General features: G+C 42.3%; 1 protein-coding gene across 1 annotated transcript; it reads right to left on the bottom strand.

The window, feature by feature from the left end:
• Positions 1–1,109: 1,109 nt before the first annotated feature.
• mlec (malectin) lies at positions 1,110–10,464 on the bottom strand. The gene is made up of 6 exons (XM_022196908.2): positions 9,941–10,464; positions 9,328–9,548; positions 8,220–8,398; positions 7,726–7,902; positions 2,453–2,510; positions 1,110–1,427 (listed from the first exon to the last, which is right to left on the bottom strand). The coding sequence occupies exons 2-6, from the start codon at positions 9,527–9,529 to the stop codon at positions 1,183–1,185; spliced, it is 861 nt and encodes a 286-aa protein (XP_022052600.1). The 5' UTR covers positions 9,530–9,548; positions 9,941–10,464; the 3' UTR covers positions 1,110–1,182.
• Between the last annotated feature and the right edge of the window lie 445 nt (positions 10,465–10,909).

The following is a 10,909-nucleotide window of genomic DNA, read 5'->3' as shown; positions in this document are numbered from 1 at the left end:
TTAACTGCTAACCACAGAATCGAATCAAATTTAACAGGCCACCAATTATTCCATTTCCAAACAAAACGAAAAAAAAAGGAAAACATTCTTTGGTGAAACAAAAAGGCAGGCATGCATCATGAGTGAATGAACAGAAAAAAGGCAGAGATTACATAAAATACAGTGACGTAATGATCCTGACTCACTGGAGCGTAAGCATTTCACAGCATAAACTTTGCCTCTCACTAAATACAACTGTAGTGTCCCTTACCGAAAGAAACTGTTCTGTTAAAGGTTCAGTGTGTCAATATTAAAATGGATCCATCCTTGGAAAAAAAATTCTGCAAGGAATTTCAATTTGTGATCACTGCAGAGGACACTTGAATGGCCCTGAATCGGTATTTGGTGGAACAAAGCCAAAGACGCCGCTAAGCATGACCACACGTCACTGACAGATTTGTGAAACCCAACCTTTGTTTTATGTAAAGGCAAGCTGACGTAGACAGCAAATGAGCCCACCAGCCACAGAGCTGGGTCGAGACTAATTACCCCCTCCTTTCAACACCTCGTGACAAGTAGATGATGGCACGTCAACAAAAGGACTAACCGTCTGACTCGTGGTTTCTATTCTATTTGACCAATTTCTCGGCAGCAAGGTAACACTTCTGACCAGACGCTGAGCAGGAGTGTTAAACAGAGTGTGCTTCCTGGCTACACCCAGTACAAAACAATGCTTTTACTTTACAAAATGGGCCCAGACTAATCACTCCTGAGCATCCCTTAGCTGCGCAAATGTGGTTTTCAATCCATGAAGACGGGCGTCTGTAAATCTTGCCCGGCCTCTGAGTGGAAATGACTAACATTGTTCAAACGGGTCAGCAGAGGTGGATGCAAAACACATTCACAAAGAAGCGCAGAGCATACACTTCCTACACCTCCTGTTCTTCACTCCATGGTACTATCACGACAGCAGCGTTCGCTTCACCTCGCAGTGGCTCTCCTAAAAGTTATTGTCTCTTTGTGTCGTCCTGATTTTCTCCCAGCCTTCCGCTCTCTCCCGCGTGTTTGCTTTTACCTGTGCTGCTGCTGCTGTTGCCACCTTGACCCCCCCTCCCCCCTTTACCCCCCACCCCACCCCCTCTCTCCTCATAGGCCCACGTCCATCTTATCCTCCTGACGTCTCCTCCACCGACGGTTTCAAGCTCACAGCCGGCAGAGGCAGAACAGTGTGGGGATGAAGACCCCGAACGCAACAAGGATGGGAAACATTAGGCTGCTGTTGTCGGCTGCATATGGGTTTGGTGTTCGCGGGCCGGACTGGACCCTGTACTTGGAACCTGCCGGAGCCTTTTTCTTCCCACCTTCCTCGCCTTCTTCACGATCTTCCTCGTCTTCGTCGTCGTCGTCAGTCTTCTCCAAGCCGGGGTGAGGCTGAAGTTTTGGTACATCTGGCAAATAAGAAGTGAAAGTTAAGATGGTTGAGGTTAGTCGAAATCAGTTTCATTATAGCCTAATAACATCTTCTAATTTGTAATTTCTTTCAGTGCAAAACAGCACGTTCTGAAAAAGCTCACATTTAAGGAATTAACTTTTTACAAAACATCACGAACAACCTGAAATTTCTTAAGAAAGTAAGTGAAATTTCAACAACATTCAGCCTCAGTTCATTTACACACTGCATGTTCAGGTTAACAGAGTCTACAAAGGCACAAGACATTTAGTCACAGGAATCTGGAACTGAACAACAGAGTATTTCACTTTGTGATCAAAATAAGTCAGACACAAAAAAGACAAAATTTTATAAAAATGAGAGAGAATGACAAAAATGACAAAACAACAAACATGAGAGACAAAATGAGAAACAACACGAAACAAAACAAAGAAAGACAAAAAAGTTACAATCCGACAAAAAAATGGACAAACGTCACAGTGAGACAAAAAAAATGACGCAAATGGGACAAAAAAATGACAAAAGTGAAAACCATCAAGACAAAACAACAAAAAACGAGACGAGAAAACACAAGTGAGACAAAAAGGAAACATAAAACGCCAAAAACGCCAAACAAAAGGACAAAAAATTACAGCAGACACAAAACGACAAAGCAACAATGAGCAATATAGTGTTCTACTTTATGATAGAAACAACTTGTCAAGGTCTAGAAATTACTTTAAATTTATAGTTTTACAAATTTATAATCTGCAGCTAACATCTTCTCTATATTTTTTATTCTTTACAAAGTCATCCCATGGGCCAGATTGAACCCTCTAGAGGGCCGTTTTGGCTCGCGGGCCACATGTTTGACACCCCTGGTCTAAATCCAACCAAGAAATGGATACACAAATAGCCTGGGTTTATCAAAGAATTTGCATAGAAAATAGCTACAGTTGTGTCTACAACTCAAAATGCTTACATCTGGTTGAGCTAGGTTTGCATCAAGATGTTGAAGAGCATGTTTGTAATCTCAGGACTCACCTTCTTGTGTGCCCTTCATTACATAGAGAGCGCAGATCTTGGGGTTGTCATAATAACCCTGGAATAAAGAACAGATCAGTCAAACAGCAGCTGCATCAGTGTCAAATGTAAGAAAAGAACACCGAGTCCTTGTGAACAATATGTGTTTAATTCTACACAGGAATGATGATAAACCTCGGTTCTAAAATCCTCCACAATCATTTTTCCTTTCAACTGGTTGAAGCGTTGTTATCCTAGCATAATAAGAAAGTTGACACAAAAACAATCGTTAAATGCTTTTCTCCTTCATTTTTTTTAAAGATCTAAACTTATCCCACTGTATGAATAAAAGATGAAAGAATCGACATTTGATGCAGCTGGAGTTCAGCCAAACAACTAACAACATTCTTCCATTTGCAAAAAGAGCAGAAAGCGTGTCCCACTTGTGTCTTTTCAGAGAGGAAAATGCAAACAGGGCCAGTAATCTACAAAAAAAGTCACTACAGAAACTGTTCTGAAGTATGCCATCTTACAAATTTAGCCTGGAGTCACATGTTCTATAAACCTACTAACAAGCCAGTAGTTGTCATTTGTTAGAGCCCAGAGCTTCAAGCAATACTAATTGTATTTGCGGAGAAAAGAGGCAGATATTTTTGCTGTAGCCTGCAGCAACTTTATCAGTACTTGTGAGGAGGTGCGCAACTTAAAAAACAGGATCTCTGACTAAGTGTAATGGTGCAAACAAGATTAAGTACATGCCAAATAAGCACTGACATAATACGTCTAACTGAAAGGCATTCTGTGGAAATGACACTTGAACACATTTCACTTCAGGGCATCGTAAAAAGATGTCCTGATAATGACACAGGCATGTCCTTTGTAGCAGATGATTTTGATCTGACAGACATGGATTTTAAAAATAAAAGAAAATTAAGTGAAACATTCGACTATGATCAACCATATACATAAAGAGAAGAACGACAATGGCTCTGCATGCTGGACTTGAATCTCAATGAGCTTTGCTTAGGAGGGATCAAAGCCAACAGATAGGCAATGCCATTTGCAGATTTAGAAAACTTGCACATACACACACTGGCCACTTCATTAGCTACACCTTGCTAGTAAAAGGCTGAACCCCCTTTTGTCTTCAGAACTGCCTGAATTCTTCCTGGCATACTTTCAACAAGGTGTTGGTAACACTCCTCAGAGATTTTGCTCCATATTGACATGATGGCATCACGCAGTTGCTGCAGATTTGTCGGCTGCACATCCATGATGCATCTCAACCATTCCACCACATCCCAAAGGTGCTCTATTGGACTGAGGTTTGGTGACTGTGGAGGCCATTAAAGTACGGGGTGAACTCATCGTCATGTTCAAGAAACAAGTTGAGATGATTTGAGCTTTGTGACATGGAGCATTATCCTGCTGGATGTAGCATCAGAAGATGGTCCACTGTGGTCATAAAGGGGTGGACATGGTCAGGAACAATGTTCAGGTAGGCTGTGGGCTTTAAATGATGCTCAATTGGTGCTAAGGAGCCCAAAGCATGCCAAGAAAATATCCCCTGTACCATTACACCACCAGCAGCCTGAACCGTGGATACAAGGCAGGATGGATCCATGCTTTCACGTTGTTTACACCAAATTCTGACCATCTGAATGTTGCAGCTGAAATGGAGACTCATCAGACCATGTAATGCTTGTCCAATCTTCTGTTGTCAAATTTCAGTGAGAATATTTGAATTTTAGCCTCAGTTTCCTGTTCTAAGCCTGACAGAAATCGCAACAGGTGTGGTCTTCTGCTGCTGTAGCCCATCTTCTTCAAGGTTGTGCCTTCAGAGATGTTATTCTGCATTCCCTGGTTGTAACAAGTGGATATTTGAATTACGGTTGTCTATCATCTCCCACCAGTCTACCCATTCTCCTCTGACCTCTCACATCAACAAAGCATTTTGGTCCAACCAACTGCAGCTCACTGGATATTTTCTCTTTTTCTGACCATTCTTTGTAAACCCTAGAGATGGTTGTGTGTGAAATTCCCAGTAGATCAGCGGTTTGTGAAATACTCACACCAACAACCATGTTATGTTCAAAGTCACTTAAATCTCTTTTCTTCCCCGTTCTGATGCTCTAGTTTGAACTCAGCAAGTTGTCTTGACCATGTCTACATGAATAAATGCATTAAGTTGCAGCCATGTGATTGGCTGATTAGCTATTTATGTTAAAAAACAATTGAACAGGTGTACCTAATAAAGTGGCCAGTAAGAGTACATATACATATAAAACTTCATACTACAGCAGAGCAGTAGGGTAAGCAGACGTGAGCTATCACCTGGTTTGAACCAGAAAGCCCCAAATATGCTTATTCCCATTTCTTCTTTCGTATCAGCGAGCATGAAGGGCACAGGGTTTGGGCTGCATTGCCACATTTTGAGGGACCGGCTTGACATAGAGCCTGTCTCCTACACCTCTACTGTATGTAGTAAAGTAAAACATTGATGATGGACAACGTGAAGGGGAAACACTGAAATCAAATTACTAACAGCTTGCTACTGCACGGTCATAGGAAATGATACATAGTGTAACAGAGAAGTGAAAGAATGACTGCTCTGATCACAAATATAGCAATAGGTAGGGGGCCATTTTGATTGGGGAGACAATCATGGCCCTCATAGCTCTTTTAGAATCAAAAGACCAGGCTGATCCATCTGATCTAAACACCACACTTATAAACGCATAAATACCACAAGGCTGGTTTCAGAAAGTTTCACTTTGACTATGGGTTAGATTTAACAAATCTGGTTCAGATAGGAGTCTGAATGTAGCTGATGCAGAAATTTAAAGGCTAACTTTCTATGAATCCTGGATAAATTAAGCCCACTTTCCAAACTAAAAACTGGTGCTGACTGTACCATTGCTTCAAAACCCCGTTTACACTCAATCAGAAAACTTGTGTTCTAAAAATAAAATACAATATATGATATCAGGAGGGGCTGCACAGTGGAGTAGTGGTTAGCACTTTCGCCTTGGAGCAAGAAGATCCCCGGTTCAAATCCCGGCCTGGGCCTGGGATCTTTCTGCATGGAGTTTGCATGTTCTCCCTGAGCATGCATGGGTTTTCTCCGGGTACTCCGGCTTCCTCCCACAGTCCAAAAATATGCTGAGGTTAATTGATCACTCTAAATTGTCCGTAGGTGTGAATGTGAGTGTGATTGCGTGTCTGTATATGTAGCCCTGTGACAGACTGGCGACCTGTCCAGGGTGTCCCCTGCCTTCACCCAAGTCAGCTGAGATAGGCTCCAGCACCCCCGTGACCCTAATGAGGATAAAGCGGTGTATAGAGAATGGATGGATGGATGGATTTTGAAGGGGGGGACTACAGTAAACACCGTCACTTCCACTATTGACTGAAACATCAAAGGTATTCAAAGCAAGACGGTAAAAGATGCACAATTTAAATTATTCAAAAGAAAAAACAATGAAGAGGACGACCACCTTAGGAGTACTTAAACACACCAGGGAAATTAGGTTAAAGATACATTGTGGGTGGACAAATCTGTTTCAGGGGATGAACGGTGGGCAGAAAAGCGGAGGTTGTGGGGTCACCAGGGATGTTTCACCTGGCATTCTTCCACCCAAACTGCCAAATGTCGGCACTGATGGCAGCCCATTAAGCCGGCAGTGAGAGACGGAGGCTAATGACAGCCAAGAGGGAAATCCAGAGAACATTAGGCAGTAATGATTTGTTAATGGTTACATTGACTCTGCTGAAGGAAATAAGTTTTGCTTTGCTGTTTTGGGACACTACAGAATTAGTTATCATGTATGTGTGATTGTTACAGAGGTCTTAGTTCAGAGTTAGCCTGGTGATAGCATGGATCAGTCAACAGACTTAACATAAAACAATGTTTATTTTTGTAAGATTGTCTGATTTGTTTCATACTAACCTAGGAGTAAAGCTTTGCCTGGTCTAGCAGCCGTATGGACTGTGCTTTCCAAAGTAATAGCAAGCAGCAAACATATTCATGACAAATGGAATAATGGAGGTAAATAGCACTTAATTTTAAAAAAATGACTGACAATAACAGTTTAATGAGAGCAAAGTTAAATGCAGCTGTGAAAGCGAGTATACAAATATGGTAAAGAACCAGTCAGACTGGGGGCTACTGTCCGTCATCTGCACTGTTCACACACTACTGGCTATTTAAAGACCCTTTCAGAGACTGACTTTGTTATCATCATAAATCATTAATGTGCTGTCAGTTTTACTTCAGGGTTCCAGACTAACTTTTTCACTGGTAGCACCGGTATGACCAATTTTTTCATTTGGTCGCACCTCCCACCTTGTCACAGGCGAAACACATCACTTGCTGAACATCTGCTTATCGATAGACACCACAATTTACTAATGTTCCCTAAACGCCCCACACTGCAGACATAGCAGCTGCTCGGTAGCTGCGGTGCTCAGACAGGTGTGTGACCAAAAGTGGCCTTGAAAAGAGTAAACAATGGCATTGCCATGTCATGAGTGATGTCGCTGCACTTCGCATTTCTCGAGAAAACCACATTTTTAAGTGTAAATGAAACAGTGCACCAAAATTGTAGAAGTACTACTTTCTACCACTGTGGTTAACACAGTAGCTGCCTGTGATGGTTAGAGGAACACCAATACAGCTCACAGATCATCATGTACTCGCACAATGTGACCACTTAAAATTTTAACCCGCACATTCTCAAAAAAAACCAAAGGTTGCAAATGTGGCCATTGTGGTCGCAATCTGGAGCCCTGTACATGCATCATCTCCTGGGTCAATTTTACACACAGGTTGTGATGCCAATTTCTCTACTCAGTCTAAATTTAGAAGGAAAAAGTTGAACATTTAATGAAACTACAACACATTGTTTTAAAACTATTTTAAAAAGCCATACGTAATACTAACTTTTAAAAGCAATATGTAATACGTTAATGTGGTATGTAAGTACTCCAGGTATGGGTACACAGTTGACAGAGCCTGGACAGTTGCACATGGCAACACATCTTTATATAGTGTAGGTTAGTTTTACAGTGTTTAAGCAAAGTTGTAGGTGAGCTGCTGTTCTGAGGTGCAGTGCATCAGACAGCAACTGGCATCGTGGGTTTTCACGATGCCAGATACATTACTACCATAATGTATCTCTGCTACATTATACATTATATCTCTGCTATCTCACAATTCAAGCAAGCTGACCACTCCTTTTCACAGACAGCGACCTACAGAAGTTGCTCAGACTGTTAAAACAAACATAACTCACCTTTACAAACTCCACAGTGAGCTTGCCGTTGAAAGTGGACACCTCCCCTTGCACGCTCAGCTTGCCTCGTCTAATAGAGAAGGGCACTATCTCATCGTGAGCTGTGCTGTGACCCACTCGCTCAAAGATATCCAGGTCCTTAACTACCATATGGCCGTTTAGACGGACGTCAAACACCTGGAAACATATTTCCAAAAAATTAGCGGTGATTAACAGCTTAACTGCGCACACAGCTTCACTTTGATAATGTTATTAACAGAGTGCACTGATATTCAGACAACTAATGTAGAAATGTGCATTAGAGTGTAAATGTGTGTAAAAGTTTAAATGTCGTCCATTATACACTACATAAGAGCTAGAAAAGAACATTAGACCACAGAAAGTTTACATATAACAAAGTATGCACAAATTTTCCATCTAAACAATGAATAAGAAAAAGACAACTTTAATCCACACACCATTTAAGACTATGTCTGATCTATTCATTACCATACCTTTTGCTGTGACTGAGCAAAGTAAACCTCTGCATACTTCATAACTAGTATATAGTCTCCTTCTTCTCGAATGGGGACATCATATCCAAAAGTGTCTTCATTGTAGCGCTCCGTCTGGTACAGAATCTGGTCCTCTGGACTGGAGCGCAGTATTGGCAGACGCACCCCATAATCAGATGCTACAAAGGAGAATAACATCAGGCTCAGTATGCACTTTGCTCACAAGACCTCCTTAATAGCAGCAACACTGGAAAAACTTGTGGTTTAAGTCAAGCAGAGCAACACATTGCTCAACCCATGACCTTTTCCTGCACTCAGTGTAATACTGTGATATTCTGACTCAAATACCAAGTTACCACACTGTGATCCCTCCAGCTTACAATAACAGTATCCCTGAATCATGAAAGGAGCCAAGAGTGACTCTCTGCAGTCAGTGGGATCATATGAACACTTGATCTTAGGAGCTTCAGGGTCATTTTATGACAAATCTATCAGTGCCTCTCACTTGAACCCCTTGGAGTTAGCTGGGTTTTTTGGACAACTTGAACATATTTAATGAAATAATGCATTTCTTTTTACCTGAATATGATGTATATTTTCTAAGTTACAGGCCCTCGAAGTACAGAGGGATGGTTGAAATTTTGTACTTTGTGGGAATTGTTTTGAGCATTTTGTCATGACCTCATCAGTACAGGAATTAGCCACAAGAAACAGCCAAGCAATCTAATGCAGGCTCTCAACACTCTGAAGAGACAGGTCAGAACTGAAGACTTTTGGATGAGAAATCTCCAAGAACCAAAAAAGAGAAAGTCCAGTTGTTTTAAGCTGAAGTTCTTTTATTACCATGACCTGGGTGAGGTCCTGCTCCATGACATATGAATACCTGCTTCCTCTCAATGCTGAGAGGGGCGGGGCTGTATCCCTCAATGCTGACTCCTCAGTTTATAGTGACTTGCGGAAGCAGAACCATGCAGAGGTTTCTGCAGGAAACGTCGATTACTCTGAGCAACACCTTTTACCTTCACAATGTCACTCCAAGCAGCACCTTCCAGGTGAAGCCCAGCAAAGCACAAGCACACACATTTACAGTTAACCGCTGATAACTCACCTTTGCCAATTTTCCCTTCCAACGGGTCCTTTTTGAAGTGAATGCCGTGCACGTCTACGTGCGCTTCGCCCCCGGCATTTACAGCCCAGATAACCCGTTCAGCGAGGCTGGGGCCCCCGCCGTCCGCCCAGCACTGCTCGGACAGCAGCGACAGCACCGCTGCGAGCAGCCCGGCGACGAGCTGCGCCGTGACCCGCTGCATTGCCTCTCACAGCCTGCTCCTGGACACAGAGACAGCCAGCGTCGGTATCTGCTTGCATGCGGCACAAACTCAGTTGTTGTATGGAAACAACCCTCCCACATGTGACATTAACCGCACAAGAGCTAGCCAGCTTGTCCGGATGACATGAAACGTGATATCTGTGTTAGCCACTATGCTAACAGTACCAATACCGGCAGAAGCGTTTGTACAAAAGCTTTCAGACCCGGAATATGACACTTAAATTACAAACAAGTCCAGCTCGCAAATTTATGACATACATCCTCTGTAACATTTAGGCAAACACAAAAAGACAACGAGAGATTGGCAACGTTAGTTAGTTAGCTAGGCTAGCTAGCCAACCTACCTGTCTAACCAGAAATACTTTGAGAGCCCGGCAACGGTGTGTCTTACCTTCCCCTTCCACAAATATCTCCAACCTGCCTTCTGCCAATGTGTAAGCTGCTGGAACAGCCTCACCAGCAGCCTGCTTTGTACACTGGTATATAACTTTGCTGTGTGCAGATATCCTCAGCTGGCCACAGCCTTCTCCACTGACTTTCATTCAATGTGTGCATCCAGAGGAACATTTGCTGTGCTGTTAGCTGCTACAGCGGCTGGCAGAGTGCACGGGGCGGGACAGAGCTACCTAACGTTCACTGGACCGTAACTGACAGCCGCTCTGTCCAATCATAGCGTCCCGTCTTGGCTTCCTGAAGCATTGAACACATTTCATATCCCAGACCAATCACGTCCTGCTTTGTTGTAACTAAATACAAACAACGATTTTAAATACTTTTTAAAAAAGGAATATCACTGGTTATGGCCTTTCTGGGTTGTCAGCTATTTTCCTTGCATTGTAACCTCGACTGACAGACCCAGACAGACGGAAGTCCTGTGTCTTTTTTCCACGTCAAGTGTGGACGATGAGATTTTGTACCCTGAGTTTGGCCTTAGAGGCAGCAGGCTGACAGAGACACAGACCCAGCCAGAAATCAAATACATGACATACCTAGCTTTATGTTAAGAACAATGTAATTTTTTCATCAAGAATAAAGTTAGAAAGTGAAAACAAGGGTGAAAAACCTGCTACACTTCAATCAAATTACCAATGTGCTACAAATAGGTATTTTATAGTGTTAACATCCTTCCATCAGTCACTGTTTGCCTTGAGCTGCTGTTATAGATGATTTCATTGCGTTTAGTCTTCAATTTTTACTTCACCATGTCTCCCAATGACCCAAGGCCAATCAATACCATTTGTCTCTGTATTATAGATATCAATTAATTCTTAACAGAGAATATTCTACAGGTCAATTAGGGCAAAAGTGAATTCTTAGTCATTGGAACAGAAACTTATTGTGAGACTGCAGCACTGCCATT

Source organism: Acanthochromis polyacanthus, chromosome 7, assembly GCF_021347895.1.
Source record: "Acanthochromis polyacanthus isolate Apoly-LR-REF ecotype Palm Island chromosome 7, KAUST_Apoly_ChrSc, whole genome shotgun sequence".
Lineage (NCBI taxonomy): Eukaryota > Metazoa > Chordata > Actinopteri > Pomacentridae > Acanthochromis > Acanthochromis polyacanthus.
Note: the sequence above shows the minus strand (reverse complement) of the source record. Positions and strands in the feature narration are given on the sequence as shown.

Excerpts from the sequence above, each read along its gene's own strand:
- mlec (XM_022196908.2), bottom strand. The coding sequence starts at position 9,529 with ATGCAGCGGGTCACGGCGCAGCTCGTCGCCGGGCTGCTCGCAGCGGTG. Across the intron at positions 8,399-9,327 it reads GGAAGGGAAAATTGGCAAAG|CATCTGATTATGGGGTGCGT; the intron begins GTGAGTTATCAG and ends TCTCCTTTGTAG. Across the intron at positions 2,511-7,725 it reads TCACTGTGGAGTTTGTAAAG|GGTTATTATGACAACCCCAA; the intron begins GTGAGTTATGTT and ends TCTTTATTCCAG.